Source organism: Uloborus diversus, unplaced genomic scaffold (assembly GCF_026930045.1).
Source record: "Uloborus diversus isolate 005 unplaced genomic scaffold, Udiv.v.3.1 scaffold_35, whole genome shotgun sequence".
In the NCBI taxonomy this organism is placed as follows: Eukaryota; Metazoa; Arthropoda; class Arachnida; order Araneae; family Uloboridae; genus Uloborus; species Uloborus diversus.
The window spans coordinates 153,689-175,982 of NW_026558516.1; the positions used below are offsets into that span (position 1 = coordinate 153,689).

General features: G+C 34.9%; 1 protein-coding gene across 1 annotated transcript in view; it reads left to right on the forward strand.

The window, feature by feature from the left end:
- The window catches only part of LOC129233344 (zinc finger protein 177-like), a 60,226-nt gene extending 38,359 nt beyond the window's left edge, over positions 1-21,867 (forward strand). Inside the window, exons 5-6 of the mRNA XM_054867384.1 lie at positions 20,927-21,299; positions 21,858-21,867. Coding sequence (XP_054723359.1) covers positions 20,927-21,299; positions 21,858-21,867 — 383 coding nt within the window. The remainder of the gene's footprint in view (positions 1-20,926; positions 21,300-21,857) is intronic.
- Positions 21,868-22,294: the final 427 nt, after the last annotated feature.

A 22,294-nucleotide genomic window follows, 5' to 3' on the forward strand; every position in this document is an offset into this window, starting at 1 on the left:
AATTCTCTTTATTTTGGTATTAAATATTGAAATTTTAAACTATGTTTTCACTGCAAAAATCGCGAAAAAAACCTTTTAGAGGTTTTTAATTAATATCTTCGTTAATGAATATGTCATCCAAAGATGCAACCTAGCTAAGAACATTCTCGATCAACCCTCATTTCGAACATTTTTTTTTTCTTTTCAAAATCGGTTTATCCGTTTAGGCACTAGACTGCCACAGAGAGACACACAGATACACAGACACGTCAAACTTATAACCCCCTTCCTTTGTGTGTCGGGGGTTAAAAATAAGAATGTTTAATTTGTGATGCGCTTGATTTGTAAGCAAAAGACATTTTTACTGGGAACGTTCTGAACTGTGTTCCAACTCGGCAATTATTTTTAAACGCTCCTTTCAAATTGGCTCAACTATGAAATTTCTTTCCGAGAGAAATGAAAAAGACTTCAAGTAGGAATGGAGAAAAATTTAAAAAAAAAAACTCTCATTTGAAGCTTTTTCTATGTGACTTTCTACTAAAGATTTTTCTCGCAACGAACGCTTCGAAAAATCTAATTAAGATGCAGTTTTTCGAAGTAGTCAAACTTCCTGCCAATTAATCACCAGAATTACGGCGGGCTTCGTATGCCTAGAAATACGGCGGGGGTCACCTCGACCCCTGAGAAATGTGCATAGTTCCTTACAGAATGTTGTACATTTCTAAAAAATTAGTTTAAAAAAAAAACATATCGTAGTCTCAGAGCAACAGTAGGATATCTTAGGCGTTATTTCTGGGGCTAGATGTCCTAATGTTGCTCTGAGGTGACGATATGTAGACTAAATGAAGTAGATATGTAGACTAAATTTCTGCTTTAGCCCTGGCTAATGGGCGGTAATTTACTGAATATACCATGCCTCGCGTTCAATCTTCGAGTTGAACCGAACCATTGTTTCGGTTACTCGTCTGGTCTGCTAATTCTATATTAACTACCAGTTTGTTTCGCACTCTTGGCTTCCTTAAGAGGTTTTTCATCTCCAGTTCAGTCACTTTCCTATGCCGGGCTGATGAGTGCTAATAAGCACGAAACTGCAGTCCTCGGCTGGAAATGACTGAGCTGGCGGTGTATTTCACGTAAATGAAGTTTATTTAAAGGATGCAGAGATTTTAAGGGTGTACAGTACCGGCAAAAAAAAGTCTTTCCATTTAGTTGGCAATTTAAAAATTCACACGCAAACTTCTTGTCATGATTTTTATTTGGTATGCTGCATAGTGATTTGGCCGAATACCGAATATTCGGTCAGATTGTGGCCGAATATTTGGTATTCGGCCAATTCACAAGGGAGCATGCCAGGTAAAAAAATAAAGGAATCACCCGGCATTCGTTAAGTTTTAATAATAAAAACCATAAAAATCGCACATTCTTTTTTTTTTTTTTGAAAACCAAAAAGATTTAGAAGGTACAAGTCACCACTACAGTAAAACATAAATTACCTGAAACGCTTACCCAAAAAACGTTTCAGGAAAATATGTTTTCTTGAGTTTTATTTCTTCGTAAGTGGAGGATAACACTTCAATTTCACAAGAGGTAACCATGATCCAAACATGTAAACATTGATCCAAAACTTTCAAGTTAAACCACACCCCAGAAAAGGTAAACCTTTTTAAAACTTTGTGAAAATGTGGTAGATGATTTAAAACAAAAAACGTATGTTCAAATGCGACGACATTTTATCTTTACTAATAATAAAGCTGAAAGTCTCTCCGTCTGGATGTCTGGATCTCTGTCTCTGTCTGGATCTCTCTCTGTCAGGATGTCTGGATAGGATCAATAAGGAGCTCTGTGACGCGCATAGCGCCTAGACTGTTCGGCTGATTTTCATGAAATTAGGCACAAAATTAGTTTGTAGCATGGGGATGTGCACCTCGAATCGATTTTTCGAAAATTCGATTTTGTTCTATTTCTATTCCAGTTTTAAGAAAATTTTCCCAAACAGAATTATCATAAGATGGACGAGTAAATTACTAAGTTATCATAACGTGGAATCGTAACAAGAAATTCATCATACATTATTTATAAATATACAGGCGAACCAAAAGACCTTTTAATTTTTCTATTACGGGCAAAGCCGTGCGGGTGTTACTAGTTAATTAATAAATATTTTAACCAGCTTTTCACGAACTGCGAGAACCTACTGTGAATTATTGGACTCAACAATAAAATCGCATAAAGAATCATTACTGAAACTAAATCAATTAATATTTCTATTAATAACAGTTCCAGAAATCCGCAAAAGCAGGCAATACAAACTAAAGCAATAAAAACCAAGTGCAATACAAATTAAATTTAAAACTGAAACTTTAAATGATTGTCGTTTTAAGAGGGCGTGTTTTTACGCTGATGAAGTCCATCCAGAGCTATCTGAATATCAGGTGAACGTGGGGCAATAAAGGAAAGCAAAGCTCTACTTTGTTACTTGACCAAAAATCAATGCCGATAGTATTTCCAAATCTTTATTGTTTCTCGCTCTCGAAAGTCTTTTTTTTTTGAGCAATCACGATTGCTTATTGTTCTCACTTGACTGTTTTTGACGTTCCTTTGATTTTTCCCACCGCCACCCTCCGCACCATCACCGTCGCCGGGCTCCTCACGATGCTGCTACTATACCGAAAGGCGTCTCCAGGTTGCATCCATGTCCTACACGCACGCGCATACATACACAGCTACACACACGCTCGCACACACACACAAACACATACACACACATACATTTACACACACATACACCTGCACACACATACACAAACACATACACGCATACATGCAGACACCCCCACATACACACAAAAACATACACACACACATACACACAACTACCCACACATTCATGCCTGCACACAGACACAAAGACATATGCCTACACACTCATACACATACCCCCCCCCCACATGCACACACATTCATACACACAACTACTCACCCACTTATGCCAGCACACAGACACAAACACACATGCCTACATACACATAACCCCTACACACAAACACATACCCCCCCACACAAACACACCTACTTACACACACTCGTGATTGCGAAAAACATAATTTGAATTAAGATGTCAAAATTCAAATTAATTTTTGAGCAATCACGATTTCTTATTGCTTTCATTTGACTGTTTTTGGCGTCCTTTGATTTTATTTTCCCACCGCCAACCTCTGCACCATCACCGTCGACCGGGTTCTCACGATGCTGCTCCTATAGCGAAAGCCGTCTCCAGGTTGCATCCATGTCCTACGCACACGCGCATACACAAACACATACACACACGCATACATACAGACACCTACACATACATGCACACACACATACACACAACTACCCACACATTCATGCCTTCACACAGACACAAACACATATTCCTACACACACATACATATACCCCCCCCACACACATTCATACACACAACTACCCACACACTTAAGCCTGCACACAGACACAAACACACATGCCTACACGCACATACACATAACCCCTACACACAAACACACATACCCCCTTCCCACACACACGCCTACATAAACACACTCGTGATTGCGAAAAACATAACTTGAATTCAAGATGCCAAAAATTCAAACTAATGTGTATATATATATATATATATATATATATATATATATATATATATATATATATATATATATATATATATATATATATATATATATATATATATATATATATATATATATTATTATTATTATTATTATTATTATTGTTATTATTTTTCCTGTTTCTGAACGGAAAACAAAAATCTTGCTAAAGTAACTTAAATGAGATTTTTGGAATCAGTCGTCGACAGGGAAGTGCACAAAACTTGAAAGCACGATAAAAACTATACATCAAACTATAAGTTAACAACAAAAACTATAAACATGCTTTTTTTAATCACGCATAAAGCATGATTAAAAAAAGCATTAAAATACAAGATTAAAAGCACTTAATAACTGTTTAGAGGGACATTTTTAAGATTAATAATTGATCAATTTCAATAGTAAAAATTCAAAAACGGGAACAAGGATTCATATCTACACTAGCTGCGTCGCCCGGCTTTGCACGGTCTACCTCGAAAATAAAATTTATGTTAAGTGACGCATGTTCAACAATCAGGCATGTACAAAAAAAAAATGTTTAAAAAATCCGTAACATTTTGAGGCAGAATGCGGAAAAATAACCAGAAAGGAAACATTTTAAATCCCCCGAATACAGGAAAAGCCTCAAAACAAAAGTCAAACTTTATTTCTTCATGTTCGAGAAAAAAATGGCAACAGATATCTTTTCAATGATTTTCTTCACGCTACAAATTTTAATAAAAGCATTGTTATGGAAAGTGGAGTTGAAGCCCTGAATAATAATTTGAATGGAGGAAAGCCTTCGAAAAATAGGGATTTTATGTAGAAATATAAGTACTGTTATTAATAGTTTTTAATTGGTATCTCCGCTAATTATTATCGGAGGATTATGTTAAACAGCCAAACATGAAGACGGGAAAATGACGAATCCATAGATTGCCTGGTTCGATGGTCCGTTCATCGGAGTTCGGGAGAAGTAACTGGAATATAGATAGGTACATCGCTCAGTTTTTAATTATATAACATGATCTTTGGTACTGATTAAAACACGATAAGATTATACACATAACCGCATATAAAATTTGCTAGTAAAAGGGAAATTCAATGCTTTGGACATGCGCTACCTGAAAATTCAAAAGATCAACAAATACATTTTGTTCTAGACTATATATATTTTAAAAAAAAATGATATTAATTTGAATTTTTGGCATCTTGAATTCAAATTATGTTTTTCGCAATCACGAGCGTGTGTATGCGCGTCTGTGTTTGTGTAGGCGCATGTGTGTGGGTGCGTGTGTGTGTAAGTGTATGTATGCATGTGTGTTATTGAGTGTTGTGTACGCGCGTGTGCGTGTAGGCGTTTGTGTGTGTGTGTAGGCGTTTGTGTGTGTGTGTGTAGGCGTTTGTGTGTATGTAGGTATGTGTGTTTGTGTCTGCGTGCAGGCCTGAGTGTGTGTATGTATGTGTGTGTGTAGGAGTGTGTGTAGGAGTGTGTGAAGTCGTGTGTTTGTATGTGTGTGAGCGTGCGTATGTGTAGGACATGGACGCTTCCGACCAGGAGAAACGGATAGCTCAGAACCGGGGGACAGCCGCGCCTGGAGGACGGCGGGCGGTGGTGCTGCAGAGGCCCCTGGTTCAAGCTGAAAAAGGAACCGTAACATCAAGGACGGTCAAGTGAGAACAATAAGCAATCGTGATTGCTCAAAAACTGCAGTAGGGGAATGTGGGGCAAAGTGAAATGGCTATGATGAATGAGTTTTTTTAAAATGAACAAATTGAAAATTTGCTTTAAAAATTACAGTGTCAAATGAATGAACATTGTATTTAAAATAAAACTTGCCTTGAAAACTTATTTTTAATTTTTAGCAGCAATTTTTAGCTTTAGAAAAAAGTGGAAAATTTTCCCTTTTTTTTCCGATTTACGATTTCGAGTCACAACTGACTACAACTGTATTTATGTCGAGGACTGCATACTAAGTGCCTTGCCTCCATTATTTTTTTATACCGATAGATGGCAGCACCATCACCGGATCGAACAGTTAATGAGAATTTAGAACTAGACCAGGAGTTAATAGCTACCTGGTGCTAGCACCCCTAGAGGTATCGTTTCACTTGGAGGACATTGAGACCACGAGCCTATTTAACGTCGCCCAGTCCCCTTTAATGACGACGGTGGGTCTTCGACCATCGAGGTTCGAACTCAGGACCCTCCGGCCCCAAATCCGACACTCTACAGATCGGGCTACCACGGCCCCCTTTTATTTCATGGGGAAAAGTGACTAGTGTGTTGTGGTCATCACTAAACTTTCTTCTACATCTTTCTTATAATTCTGATCCCTCCCTATGCTTGACGAGAAAGCAATATTCACAAAAAACAAAGTTACACACGCTAAAACTTGAGGACCATCCCAATTCCCGATTTATCTCAAAAGCAAAGCAAAGAATGAAAATTGAAAATTATTTTTAAAGCATTGCTTAAAATAATTGCAAACATTTATTTGTTAACGAACACAGGATGGCAACAGTTAAAAAGTTTAAGTCATTGCGATCATTGAGGAGCAACGTGTAGGTGTTACAACGTTTATTTGTTAGAGTGTACTATTCCGGATTTTATGCGTTCTTCCATGGATTGAAACACGGATTTAGTACCTGTTGGAGCCAGTAGAAGTTATGTTTGAGGTAAGCGATTTTTTTGCCTCTTTCTGAATTTTGCTTTGTAATAACATCGAATAGTTTTGTCTGTTTTTAATTTGGAGGTGTGCCGTGCCCACCAAGTGGTGTCCTGCCGCATACTGTGTTATTTCAATTTTAAAAAGATATTTTAAGGTTTTATTTTGGGGGGGGGGGGGATCTTTTAATGCGGCGGGGTGGGGGGTTCTGCAGCATTCAGGAGGTGCACCATCACTCTTGGACGGGATGGGCATTCCTGTATTTTGTGCGCTAGAGATCTATGCTCATTTGATAAATTGGTTGCCTTTTTGTAACGCATCTGAAACCACCAATAAATTTTTGCTTTGCATATATATATTGAATTGACTACTGTATGAGTGCTTAAATTAGAAAATTAGATTTAATTGCAATGACCTCAAAGTATTATTTGATTTAAACTGAACTAACTGTTATCCTCATAAAATGCGGCTAACTGTTTTGTATATAATAGTATAATTGTACATAATAGCATAAGGAGCTGTTCATAAAAGTCACGCTTTTTTTCATCCTATTCTCTCCCCCCCCCACCATTATTACGAAGTGTCATCTTCCCTTAACCGCTCTCCCTTCTTGTCACCTGTCACGCTATATCACACATATTTTTATTCAAAAAAAAATCAATGATATTTCCCTTTTTGTAACTCCTTTTCTCCCAGTTTTCAGAGGTGCCCCCCCTAAGTGCAAAGGCGCACCCCCCTGAATATTGAAAAGATCCCCCAAGAGCAAGAGCCCCCCAAAAAGTGAAAATACCCCTCAAAACACCCCCTAAAAGTTTCAATAGTGCAGTCTGCACCATGACCTTCCCTAAGTGGGCACCCCTGCATTTTTCAAACTGTCAAAGTTGCCTGTACATCCCCCCCCCTTTCAAAGCATGACAGAATTTGTGATCAGTCTTTAATCCTGTCTTCTAAACACGATGAAGTAGTTTTAGAACAGGATTCTCTCCAGAACTAACTTTTTTTTTTGCGTACCAAATTAAAGCATCTATTCTATACGTGCGGTTTATCGCAAAAAAGTATCTTCTGTTCACGAAAATATTGTTGTATAAAAAGCAATAATAAAATCTTCAAAAAATTTGAAAAGTCGTAAATATAGAGATCGTGTCTTCAAATTTAAATTTAGGGAAAATGGGATTCTCTTACACAGCAGGCTCCTGGCTCTTCAGCCGTTTGAATTCTGTCAGATAGCCGAAGTTCCCTCCAGTACCTCTCTAATTGGCATAAAGTGGGTGATGGTACTGGTGTTTCTATTATTAACAAACTGGAGCATATTTCTTCTTTTCGAGAGGTGCATTTTCAGTGGATTCTATCTCATGTTGATGTACACGGTAACGACATGGCCGATATCTTGGCTAAAAAAGGGACTGGTGAACCATTATATACACCTGATTCTTTGACTTACTTGGAGCTATTTTCGAAGGCTAAAAGAGATGCAAAGTCCTCCTGGACTGTCCCTCCTACCCATAATTGGTACCAGGCGAAGTGCCCGGGAGGTGCATTATCTCTCAAGTGTGGTAGGCGAGATCAGACGACCATCACTAGGCTCATTAGTGGGCACCTAAAAACATTGACTTATTGCAATGGAAAAAAGACTTTTCCAACCTGTGTGAAGTGTACCGACCATCAGGCCACCCCCGAACATATACTGAATTGTCTGGGACTTTCAAGATTGGATCTTTTGGCTGATCCAATGTTGGTGTTGGATTTTTGAGAGTGACGAATTTCATAGACCTGGTTTAGCGCTGCTAAGCACCGGAGATTTGCAACAACAACAACAGCAAACCATTCGCTAGTGTTAGTTATTTTGCTCAGTCTTTAGCAGTAACTATCACGAATATGATGCATTAATAACTGAGCAGTTGAGAGCAAAAGTGATTTAAGTCGATTTTATAGTTTATATTTTAACCGCGCCAAAATCCTTTTTTTTCCCTTATTTTACTTCATGTGAAAGTGCGGTACATCAGGCAATCCGATTTTCCGGTATTTTCTGCGTGACATTTAAAAAAATTCGAGTATTATATCGAAACGCAGACAGAAAATAGCAGATTGAAAAATACAATCCTTACGTATCATTAGTAGTACATTTTATATATGAATTAAATTATTTCTTTTTATTGTGTGTGCACATAAATTATCGTTTAAAAGTCATAAAAAACTTAGAAAATTAGTTGAATAAAAACTAAAAAAAAACACGCTTTCGTAGCAAAATGAACTAAAAAGTGAAAAATAATCCTTAAATGATAGTTGACCAATCACTTAATTTTAATGCAATACGAAAAACCGTGGGGTGCTGTCTATTTACATTTTTGCATGGACAACAAATGGAAGAAATTCAAGACAACTGATAAGAAGCCCCCCACGCTTTTTTGTATTACATTAAAATTAAGTGATAGGTCAACTACTATCATCCAAAGATTATTTTTCACTTTTTAGTTCATTTTGCTACGAAAGCGCGTTTTCTTAGTTTTTTAAACTATTATTTTATTTTCTTCTTTTTAGTTTAACTTGTTTTACGAAAAAATATTCATTTCAACATTGTTCAAAATCTTTTATGTTCATGAAATTCGTCCAAAAAATCACTAATCTATCTCAGTCATCGATGTATGTGTGCGGAAATTATATCTACATTACTTTGAAAATTTGAGATGCATTTGAATAAAAGTTTTGTTCAACAATGGTCTGATCAACAGTGAATTTCCAATTGAAGGCTCACCTAAATTTTGGCATGAAATTAGTTAAAAACAATTATATTTCTTGTTCTAATTACCTTGGAACAATGGAACAAATTTTGTCTGATGCAGAAAAACTAAAGGTGTTTGTAGATATTTTTTAATTTTTGCGAGCATTTTTTAATGTATTTTTTTTTTAATTTTTCCTTTTCACATTGTTGGATTTATGCCAAAATATTGATTAAAATTGGAGGAAACTAATAATTAAAAGAGTTAATTAATTAATTTGATTCTAGAATATTGCATTGTCATCGGGTCTGAGGTCGCGTGCCGAATGTTAATTTTGTTTGTTGTAATGGAATTCACACAAGCTATGTGTATTGGAAACTACATCGGGAAGAAAATTTGTTTCGTTGAAACGGATACTTCGTTGCATTGCCCGGAACTTTAAACTTTGGCTTTTAATTTTCATATTGCACCCAAACCTGTTTTTGTGCGGTCTTTTCTTTATGCAAATTTTTTTGTGCGATTATTTTTTGCGTACCGAATTGAAGAATCTATTCCATACGTGCGTTTTAGGGAAAAAAGTATGTTCTGATCACGAAAATACTGTTTTATAAAAAAAATTACTAAAATCTTCAAAATTTTGAAAAGTCGTAAATATAGAGACTGTGACTTCAAATTTAAATCTAGGGAAAATGGGATTCTCTTACACAGCAGCAAACCATTCGCTACGGTTAATTATTTTGCTCAGTCTTTCGCAGCAACTATCACAAAAATGTTGCATTAATAACTGAGCAGTTGAGAGCAAAAGTGATTTAAGTCCATTTTGTTGTTTTTATTTTAACCTCACCAAAAACTAGTTTTTTTTCTTATATTACTTTATGTGAAAGTGCTGTATATCAGGCAATCCGACTGAACATTGTATTTTGTTATTTGTATATGCTTTTTACATACGAAATTTGAACATTCACGTGTGGTTTCTATAAAAAATAATCAAAAAGAAGTGAAAAAGGCAACTTTCGACTTTATACACAAATACTGCACCCAAAGGACCTTAGGAAAAAAGTAAAAATAGTAGCCATGTGCTGGTCAAGTGACTGTTCTGAAATTCACAGCTCGCTGAGTGCCGTACTCAGTACGCCGTCCGTGCTCTTGAAAGTTAATCGCAAAAAAAAAAAAAAAAATTGAATTTTGACATCTTGAATTCAAATTATGTTTTTCGCAATCACGAGTGTGTGTGTAGGCGTGTGTGTTTGTGTGTAGGGGGTATGTGTATGTGCGTGTAGGCATGTGTGTTTGTGTCTGTGTGCTGGCATAATTGTGTGGGTAGTAGTGTGTATGAATGTATGTGGGTGGCGGGGGGGAATGTGTTAGTGGCTATGTGCTGGTCAAGTGACTATTCTGAAATTCACAGCTCGCTGAGTGCCGTACTCAGTACGCCGTCCGTGCTCTTGAAAGTTAATCGCAAAAAAAAAAAAAAATTTGAATTTTGACATCTTGAATTCAAATTATGTTTTTCGCAATCACGAGTGTGTGTATGTAGGCGTGTGTGTTTGTGTGTGTGGGGGGGGGTATGTGTGTTTGTGTGTAGGGGGTATGTGTATGTGTGTGTAGGGGGTATGTGTATGTGTGTGTAGGCATGTGTGTTTGTGTCTGTGTGCTGGCATAATTGTGTGGGTAGTAGTGTGTATGAATGCATGTGGGTGGCGGGGGGTATGTGTATGTGTGGTGTAGGCATATGTGTTTGTCTTTGTGTAGGTGTGTGTATGTGTTTGTGTGTGTGTAGTTGTGTATGTGTGCGCATGTGTGTAGGACATGTATGCAACCTGAAGACGCCTGTCGCTATTGGAGCAGCATCGTGAGGATCTGGTCGACGGTGATGGTGCGGAGGGTGGCGGTGGGAAAATAAAATCAAAGGACGCCAAAAACAGTCAAATGAAAATAAGCAATCGTGATTGCTCAAAAAAACTATAAAATATTCGTTTTTTCGAATTTTCAGGGTCATTGTCGTACCGAAAGATATGTTTTCTTTCTTTTTTTTTCGTCATTTAAGATTTCTCCAACAGCAACTTTTCCGTTCTGTTGGATTAAAAAGAAGAAAAAAGTGAAGAAAGTTTTTTAAAAAATCACGAAATAACAATGCTTACGTTCGACCTCGACCGGTTAGCTACCGATTGTTTGATTACGTGACAGCTAATAATCATGTGCTCCAATCAACAGTTTAAAACGGTAACCGGTTGATCATAGAACGCTGCGGTTAGTGACCGATTAGTCACCGGTCGACCTGTTGAGTTCATCGAACGCAACCAATGAAATCCTTCCTCTTTTTCCGAGTTTGCTGGCAGTTTAAAACTCGTTATTACTTATTTTATAGTTAGCTAAATTACGTTATACAGTGTGTTCCGTTTTAACCTGCAAGACCTTTATCTTCGTAACTGTTAGTCCTAGATATATACTTCCAATTTCAAAAATGTTCAAAATCAGATGGAGAATTAAGATATTGACAGTTTCAAGTGAAAATAAAAATACAAAATTTGACTTTTATACGGGCCCCAGGTCACCAAACTTATATTTAGGGAAATAATCTCCATTGAAAAATAATTCAAACAAAGTTTGAAATTAAGTAGTTTACCGAGAATGAAACGCAGCGTTTTGTTACTTTTCACTCACTCCTTTTGGGCAGTTAACAAATATTTAAAATTATATGAGTGCAAAGAGTAAGGTTTTTCAAAGTGATCGTGGTCTTTTAGTGTGTTTTTGCGTATCATGGCGTGACTGCATTTATTTTTGAATAGCAATGAAAAATATAAATATTTTGCTTTTTTACTTCCACAACCTGTCATTCTTCTAAAAGGGCGATAAGATCCATTATCATCTTCCATATGATCCCTTAAAAAAATTAACAATATATCCTTGAGTTTTGATCGCACAAGTGTCAAAGTTTTTGTGTTTGTAATATCTTTCAATGGAGATTTTTTCCTAAATATAAGGGGACTTGGGGATGAGTCAAAAAGTTAAACTTCGTATTTTTTGACTCATTTTTATTTTTGCTGCAAATGATCATTATCTTAACCCTGCATCTGATTTTGAACATTTTGCAATTGGAAGTATGCATCTAGAACTAACAGTTGCAAAAAAAAAAAAAAAGTCTTGCAGGTTAAAACGATGCACCCTGTATATTTCTATACGTGCTACTTCTCAAAGGAGATTTAGGCTGTTTACGATTTGTTGTATAAAAGTAGTATTTTTTTTTTCTCTCAATCCATTTGCTCAGGTGTGATATTTTTACGCATTTACAGGGAAATCCCGTTAAAACGAACTGCATAAGATTGTTAATTTTGTTTGTTGTAATTTAATTTAAGCTATGTATTGGAAATTTAATCAGAAAAGAAAATATGTTTCGTACAAACGGATACTTAGTTGTATTGCCCGGAACTTTAAATTTTGGCTTTTAACTATTTGAGGCGCGTTATTAAATTTTTAGAAGAAATCTTATGAAAAACACTGAGTGGGTATATTTGATCATCTAGACATAGAATTGTCAGTCAAAAAAATTTTTTATGACCTTCTTTCGCAAGGGGTGGTGTCCCCATTTGTTCACACACCCTGCCTGACGTCGGAAAAAGTGTGTTTGTGCTTATACATGCAAAATTGATTTTGAATCTTTTAGAACTATATGATTGAGTACCTCAAGGAAAATGAAGAAAAATGGTTAACTATTTTAGCGCTAATTAAAAATTTTAAAATTTGATTTTTTTTTCCACTTTTGAGCTCATAACTTGGGATGATTTGAAAAGAAAAAAAAATAGCCTACAGAAAAAGATACTTTTGTTGAAATGCCATCTAGTGTCATTCATTAAACTTAAAAGAAAAGGACTCAAGTTATTTTGATTAAAAAAGCTCGAAAACAAAAAAGGAAAGGAAAATTAATAATTAGGTGGTTTTGCGGCGCGACCACCGCCTTTCCAAGTGTTGATTTTCATATTACACCCAAACCTGTTCTTGTGCGGTCTTTTTTTATGCGATTTTTTGTGCGGTTTGTTAAAATTTCGATCAGATTTCGATACGATTCAATTGAGGAAATTATTTTTAAAACGAGTACGAGGTAATATCTTCCAAGTGAAGACATAGGCACCCCGATGGGGTGACCTCCCAAAAATTTCCTTATTCGGGAAATTTTGTCCGACTACTCGGCAAAAATGATCATCACTTGGTTTATTTTGGCTTCGTTTAAATATTACAATTTTGTAAGTTTTTGGGTTATTTTCTATGTGAAACTTTTTTTCCGCATGAAAAAAATATTTTTTAAACTGTGTTGCGATTACAACTTTTTAAAGCTACTCGTGAAGTTTCGAACAATTTCTTTTATACAATATTTTATTACGGTCCCTATCCTCCGCAAAAAAAAAAAAAAAAAGGTTTTGGGTGTATTTGAGTACAAGCGTGCCTTGAATAACGGTTAATTCGTACCGTGCTGTATCAAAACAGAATAATACGAAACTTTCTAACAACAATTATTTTATTATTTTTTAGATTAAGTATAAGCATATAACATAAATCAGTGCATTATGTACCGTGCTGTACCGAAACCGTGTTTCCTGCTATATAAAAATCGTGTTATACTAAACTTCAAAATAATGTAAAACAGGGTAATGTGTGCCATGTTATATTGAAGTAAAGTCTTGCGGTGCAAAATTTTATTATACCTGAAACTTCACTCCAATATTTAATAAAGCGTACAAAACAAGCCATTTACTTTCATGAAATTTAAAAAACACAATAAAGGGGGGGGGGGCGTGAAAATACTTGAATACAGCATAAGTTCGTTTGAGCGACAACGAAAAATTATGCATATAAAATAATGTAGTATTAAATTCAACGTTTCTATCGTATACTATCAAATTCGTGTTATAATAATCACAAATTTTGTACCATGTACAATCATGTACCCCATCGAAACAATGTTGTACAAATACTGTGTTATACGAGAGACTCCTGTATAAAAAAAAAACCATAAGATTATTTAAGATTAAATATTACCGGTTATTTAGGATTAATTTTTAACCGCTAATTATTTTTTTGCGGAAACGCATTCAAGTGATTTTTAAAAGATCATTTTTAGAAATCCAGAAAATGCAAGCTCTTTATTGATCCTAGCTTTTGCAATAATTTTTATAATTTGTAAATAGACTGAAATTAATGATAATATTTCAACCATAATTTAAGCAAACAATATTGACTAAAAAGAATTTTTTTTTTTTCAAAAACCACAGAAGTTGAATTGAAAAAGTACGTAACGCATTTCTTAATCGAGTTTCATGAAAAAGATTTTAGCAATTAATATTTTACTTATAGCATAGTGTACTTTTCTTTTCCTTTTTCAAATTTCTAAACACGAGTAAAAAATTAAAGTATCGAATGGAAATTTGTTTGTTTTAAAAATTGCTATTGTGTATTGTACTCAGTTTTCAGTTCAAATATGAACCGGGACTAAACAAAATGTCTTTTTTTCTGTAGAACATATTTAAACTGTGCTCCAGAAAAAATAAATGATGAAATCAATTTCATTAAAGTTGCAACAGCTTTCCACACACGATTCAGTGTTACAAAGAACCTATTTCTAATTGCAAAACTGTTTTGATCTTAAAGTGCAAAGCAACAGTCACAATAAAGTGACACTTGTTGTGCTTAGTGATTGGGATTCATACTTTTTTTAAAGAAAAGCATTGCCTCCTGGAGACCTTGAGACACGTGCATAAAATAATCTTGCAATTCACTTCAATGTTGCTACAGAGTTTGTTCAGATCGCTTTTTCGAAGTGTAATGTGTAGCAATCTAGCGAAATTTGGGTTTCATTTTGTAAATTTTTACTCAAAACTATCTTTACTCTTTATATTTAAAAAAAGGTCAAATAAAATTTTGAAAGGAAGTCTGTGGCGGGCCTGTGTCTAGGAATCCCCTTAGCACCTACAGCCTTGAAATTTTGTACAAAATTACTTCGAGTCCAGGTGGTTTGCATCTGGGGTTTTTTTTTTTTAATTTCGATTTAGTTTTATTGTAAATATTTTTTTGGCTCAAATTTCGCGTAAATTGCATATTATTGCATATTAAAGGGGTGAAAAATTACTTTCACATATTAATATTATATATCGTTGGAAAGGGTAGAATTTTGCGCGCTCTACGCAATTTGTTTCAAATACGGCGGGAGGTATATGTGTTTTTAGCTCGAACTTTTTTAGGCTTAGCTAAAATTAAAGCAATACTTTCTTCATTAAATCTAGCAGTAAAAAGTGAAGGAATAGACCCACAGTTTTCTTTTTGGCAAGAGTGGAAAGAGGGTTTTTTTTTTTTACTCCAGATGTAACTCGACCTATGGTCGAAAAACTTAGCTTCTATCTCCAAAGAAAAAAAAGTTACAAGCAGTTTTAATCAAGCTCGAAAAATCTCATTTCCATTCAAATTATTGATGCTTAATTTGGCGTTGCCATAGTTTACGTACAGAGCAGAGCCCCCTAGTTTGAAAATTTTTTACTTGTGTGTTGCTTTCCCGTGCTTTGCTTTATTTTCAGCATGATTCAATCCGCTTGGCAAAAATTGCAGACCATATGTTTATGGAAAATAGTATGACATGTTTAGGGAGGAACGGGGTAAGGTGAAATGTGACAATTTGTGTCAAAGGAAGGAGGGGCAAAAAATGTTGGGAAAAGTCTGCCATCATATATAGACAGTAGTGTGGTTCCAAAAAAATCGATTTTTTTATTTCGGAATCGCAGTAACTCTTAAAAGTTGTAGTTTGATATCCTCAATTAGGAGGAAAAATCTGAGTTAAAATCTTTAGTTCGCGCATGAGGTTGAAAATTTGAAAAAATATGATAAAAATTGAATTTTTGCAAAAATTAAAAATTATTGTTTTTCTAATTTTTATAGTGCAACAACCATAAATTATCAGTATATAGCGTAGTTTGATCCTAAAAAAATATTTTATCGCTTTTACATAAGATAGTCGCGCATACGTAACCTTCAAATTTTAGGTGATTTTAGTCCAATTCAGGGAAAGATCACATGTGAAAAATATTAAAAAAAATTTATGGGTAAAAACTATGCTATATACGGATAATTTATGGATGCTGCACTATAAAAATTAAAAAAACAATAATTTTAAAATTTTTGTAAAATTAAATTTTTAACATTTTTTAAAACCTTTCAGCCACATGCGCGAATGGAATAAGTCAACTCAGACCCCCCCCTCCCAATTGAAGGTATGAAACTAAAACTTTTAAAAAGTAATGCGATTCCAAAATAAGAAAAATCGATTTTTTCGAACCACCTTAATAGAGAGCCCTAACCCCTTCAGTCTGAATTAGGAAGTAATTACTGAATTAGGAAATTAGGATCAAAAAACGGTAAAAAAAATCAATAAATTTAATTGCAAAATGTTCTCCAAACAATAATAAAACATAATATAAGCGTTTGAAATTATTAATAGAAAATGTATTTTTCTAAAAATTCAGAAAAAAAACCCTCTTTTTATTTGCGACGACAATCCATGGTTGGAAAAATGAGCCACACTAACATAGCCCAATCCCTATGTTAGTGTTGCTAATCCCCAAACAAAAAATTATTTTACAGATAGTAATAAGCAGAGTGTAAAGAGTCTACTACAAAAAAAATCAAGAAATTTAATCAATTATTCAGTTATTTGCAGCTGTTTATTGTTTATGTTCGGTGTACTGGACGCCAGGTATGAAGGGATTCCCCTATATAAAGGATTTTTGTTTCATCAATGAAAAACGTATAATTAAATCTGAAATAAGACCATAAGACCTTTTTTTTTTTAAATCTTTGAACCATTTTTAATGTTTCAGATCTCTCAAATACAATGTCATGATCCTAATACGAGCACACGTGTTTGTCGTTGCGATAAAATGAAATCTATTGAAACAGAATAATGCATAAAAGCTTTTTTTGGAAAATCAAAACCTCCGGCTAATGTATGCAAATGTGTCGTATAAATGGCACATGCTTGATGTAATAAATTTTTAGTGCCGCCGAAACGTCGTTTTGTTTCTGAAATAAAATAACTTTTGCTATAAAAATAAGGTTTTTCGAAAAACTCGACATTTTATTTCTGCTAGTTATGGAAGAAGTATTTTTTCGGAACAAATCTCAACGTGCAGCTGCCTATGTTCTAAAAAAGTGCGGTGTATTTGTGTAAGTTGGCAATTTGTAGTGCAGCACTTTAGAGATCAATTTATAAAGGTGATCAACTTATAACGAGCTATGATTAAAAATAAAATGCATTGATCTTTTTTACACCATACATTCATTTTTTTTTACCAATTAAAATAATTTTAAATTTGTTTTTACTTTAAACATTCCTTAAACATTGTAATTAAATATTTCATTTAAAAATGGAGTAACTAGCCGAAAACAAATATACATATCTTATTAGTTCAAAAAAAATCTTTTTTGATATAAATAATTCGTAAACAAACCATAATCAATTCAAAATGTTATTTTTCTTTTATTTTTCTCGTTTATTATTACTGTCATAAGCTATTGGGCAATAATATTCAACTTATTCTTTTTTGCAGTTTATTGCATTTTGTTCAACGTATCTTATATGATAGCATAGAAAATATCATTGAAAATTTATTACATTACAAGTGGTACCCGCACGGCTTTGCCCGTAGTTGAAAAATTAAAAGGGCATTCGGTTCGCCTGTATATTTACAAATAATGGATGACGAATTTCTCGCCAATTGGCATTGTTCATTCGCTCTCCCATTCCACGTCATGATAATTTCGTAATTTACTCGTCCGTCTTATGATATGTTTGCTCCGGAAAATGTTCTTAAAATTGAAATGGAAGAAAAACAAAATCGAATTTTCGAAAAATCACTTCGAGGTGCACACCCCCATGTTACAAACTAACTTTGTGCCAAAGGTCATGAAAATCGGCCGAACGGTCTAGGCGCTATGCGCGTCACAGACATCCAGACAGAGAGACTTTCAGCTTTATTATTAGCTAGTGGTACCCGCACGACTTTGCCCGTAATAGAAAAATTAAAAGGTCTTTTGGTTCGTCTGTATATTTACAAATAATGTATGGTGAATTTTCCCGCCACTATGCGCGTCACAGAGATCCAAACATCCTATAGACATCCAGACAGAGAGACTTTGAGCTTTATTATTAGTAAAGATTATTATTATTTTTAGATACGTTTGACCAAATGCCTTTACAAGTGGTTTTTACAATACTCATAGCCAAATTTGATGTACATGTTGGTTGTCAATTTAGACATGTGGCCATGATCAGAGAATGGTTTCCCTTCATCATATAGATTGATAGTAATTCCGTGCTAGCCACAGTCGGTCAACTTAGTCAGGTGGTCAGCTTTTAAAGGAGGTAAACTTTTTCGGTTTTACTGCATTGAAAACTTATGTTCATGAAAATTAAATTATCAATTTGTGAAATTAATGTTCTCAGCGCTATTGATATTTTGGACTCTACTGCAGTCTTTAGTTTTGACGCCATTATCATATAGCTGAATCATAATCACGTGATATTGATCCGGCAAATTGGGTCTTTCTAGAACGTGATTATCACGTATCAGTTTAAAGCGTTTCTGTTGAATGTTTTCATAATCGAAATATACAGGGTGTTCCGTTTTAACCTGCAAGACCTTTATTTTTGCAACCGTTAGTCCTAGATGCATACTTCCGAACAAAGTAACAAAGAAGGACCTTCCGTAACTAACTTCCGTAACAAAGAAGAAACATAAAAACTATGTGTACAATTCAGCGGAAAGAAATTAGAAAGGAAAGGTATTTAAATAGTGTGGTAGCAGTCTCCAGCGTCTCTCAAGAAAATACCGTTCGGGATTTTAAAAGAAAAACATAACGAAATATTCACAAATAATTTATTAACATGATATACAGTTTTATATTATACAAGCGATATATAAACAAACCGATATCATAACTATAATTTACATGAAACTTTTACTAAGCGAATTGATTGGCTCATTTGTTTAACGTAAGAGAAAGTATTTATAAAGTACGAAAATTTAAATGTATCGTGATAGACCATGAGGTGTGATCAGGCCCTGATTATAGCACAGACCTACTAGGCCTGGGCCCCCATCTTCCTAAGGGGCCCCAATTTTGTTTTTAAAGAATTACGCGTAGCATTAAAACTAACATGAAAAAATTACCATTCATGTAATTTTTCATAAAATAAGGTGTTATTAATTGGGGAAAAAAACTATCTTAAAGGGGAATTTTTATAAATTCTGCAAGCTAAAAATTTACCATATCGCAACAGCTAGGGTCACCGAAAGGAATTCATAAATGCACGTGATACATGATAAATATTTAACGTAATTCTATGACAGACAAAGGGGCTTCGAAAAATGCCTTTCGATGCCCCCTCCCATTGCATTCAGCCAGTGTCATAAGGGGGCCTCCAAATTATTGTGGGCCTTGGGCCTCACTTTGAGTTAGTCGGGCCCTGGTCGTAATAATAGCCGGTTCGTTGCAATTGGATTTTTCATCAGTTGAGACGTCATCCACAAAGGATGTCAAGCTTTGAGGGGCGGAGGGAGCGGGGATGGTAAATTTGAGGCAGTTAGTAACAAGGGGGCGGGGAGGGTAAAAAGAATAGTGGCATCAAGCATTTTGCGTGAAATGGAATTTTTTTATAGTTATATGTTTATGTAATATAGCTCTTGGCATGTGCTAAAAGGTAGTGAATAGATTTTATTTTATTAATTTTCCTTATCAGTACAAGACTTTATAAACAGCATATAAGGTAATTCCGGGTGAGTTGCCCCACCGGTAGAGATGCCCCAGTTGCTGTAATTTCGAAACCCAACACTAGATAGATCTCCAAGTCCGATCACTATTTCAGTTGGATGTTGAAAGCTGTGCTGTGAAAATTACGTGAACTTATTTCTTCGTTTTCTGCTGTTACAGTAACATTTTAAGTAAGTACCATGTTTTTTCTACTGTGTTATAAGAGTGATGTTGCATTTTAAGGCTGGCACTTGTTAATAAGAATGAATTTTTATTCATCTAAGCTAAAAATCTGTAGTGCGAAGTTGATTAGTCGACTTCAGGCAATGTAACGCCATTTTTGCCGTCTTGTACTTTGGACTGCTGACAGGGCATCTCTCCCGTACAAAAAGGACAGACGCCCCAGCTTCTATTTGGGTGAGATGCCCCACATACAGTTTCAGCGATAAAACTCTTTTAAGTGTTTAAATTTTTAAATAGTATTTTTAAAATCATATAGTTTTTACAAATTGTGTAATGTGCGTAAATCGGTATATTTTTTAACTGAAAAAATATTTTTTGGAACTATAAATTTAGATTAACATTTATCAATAAAATTCAAAATATAGTTTTAAGCTTGATTAACGAAGTAATACATTTATTTAATATTCACACTTTTTATACTATTCACTTTCCTTTATCTAAGGGGCAAGATAAGTAACCGAAGTGTTAAGTTTATGAAGAAAATTAAAATAAAATATATTACTCTTTTTAATGAAACTAAGTTGTTTTATTTTTTAAATTATTCAAACTGATAGTGTTTATTCTAAAAATTAAATTAAACTTTGAAATGCACACAAGTTTCCGTTTGGAAACTAAGACAGATAATTATTCAGACGGCTTGCTGGGCGTGAAACGGGTAATTAATTATAATAGTTTTTGTATGTCTTTTTTTTTTTTTTGCTAATGTATTGTTGAACTTTTTCAAATTTATTTTTTCTGTGGTTAATAGTTAAATAGGTGAAATTAAATTTAACTAAACAAATGGACATATGTCTTACAAAGTATTTATCGCAAGTTAACTACTAGGAAAATTTAACTTTTGATTTGAAATTAATTAAATTTGAAATTTATTGGTACAATGCTTCTTATTTGTTTTAGGCAAGATGCCTACAGTGTACAAAAGGAAAAAAACTGGAGCAGCTCGTGAGACCTGGACAGAAGACAATTTAAAAGAGGCTCTAAGGAGGCTAGAAGCAGGAGAAATTGGTGTCAATGAAGCTGCTAGATACTATGGAATTCCTTCTCGGACACTTCGTCGTCGAAGAAAAACAGGCAACAATATCAAAACAAGCTCTTTAGGACCACAAGGAGTGTTTGGAGTTGAAAACGAAAAACGTCTCGTCAAGCACATCCAACGTTTAGAAAAATGTGGATTTGCACCTGACAAAGATACAATTAGAACACTTGCTTTTCAGTTTGCTGAAAAGCTAGGTCTCAATCATCGATTTAATTTAGAATCAAGAATGGCTGGGTATGACTGGCTTTCATCATTTCTTAGAAGAAACCCAGAACTAAGTATTAGACAAGCCCAGGGCCTCTCTTTAGCAAGGGGGGAAGGTATTAACAAAGAAAGTGTTGATCATTTTTTTAAAATTCTCTCGGAAGTGTTTGAGGAACATGAATTCTTTACAAGACCGGGAAGTATTTATAATATGGATGAAACCGGCTGTCAGTTAAATAACGTTCCAGGAAAGGTCGTAGCTACTAAGGGGGCAAAAGATGTTCATGTTTTGACGTCTACAGAAAGAGGAGAAAATATTACAGTTATTGCTTGTTGCAATGCAGAAGGACAATATCTCCCCCCTTCAGTTATTTTTAAAGGCGTTCGGGAAAAAAAAAGAGTTTTCTGATGGTCTTCCACCTGGATCTATGGTGTTCATGAACGAAAAATCCTCATACATCAGCATAGATATTTTTTTCAGATGGCTTAAAGATGTCTTTGTTCCGAGAAAACCCCAAGGAAAGACTTTACTAATTCTGGACGGTCACGCATCGCACTTAAACTGTTATGACTTGCTGGAATTTGCAGACAACAATGATATTATAGTTGTCTGCCTGCCCAGCCATACCACACAAGCTCTTCAGCCTCTTGACCGGTCTTTTTTTAAGCCACTAAAACACTACTTTAAAAAGGAAGCAAGGAATTGGATTGTTAATCATCCAGGAAGGACCATTGGGAGAATACAAGCTGCAGAACTGATTGGTAGAGCCTGGAAAAGGGCAGCTTCTGTTCACACTGCTATTAATGGTTTTCGAAAGACGGGAATTTTCCCTCTGAACCAAGCAGAGATTCCAAACCACTTCTTTTCCATCAGTGAAGAAATGAAACCGACCTGTGAACAGTCCGAAAGTTCTAAATCATCTGGCCTGACATCCACCCCGACAAAGTTATTGCACCAGATTTCACCTGTACCTAAGTTAGAGGAAAGATGCCGAAAAAGAAAGAAACAGTCGGCTATGGTTATT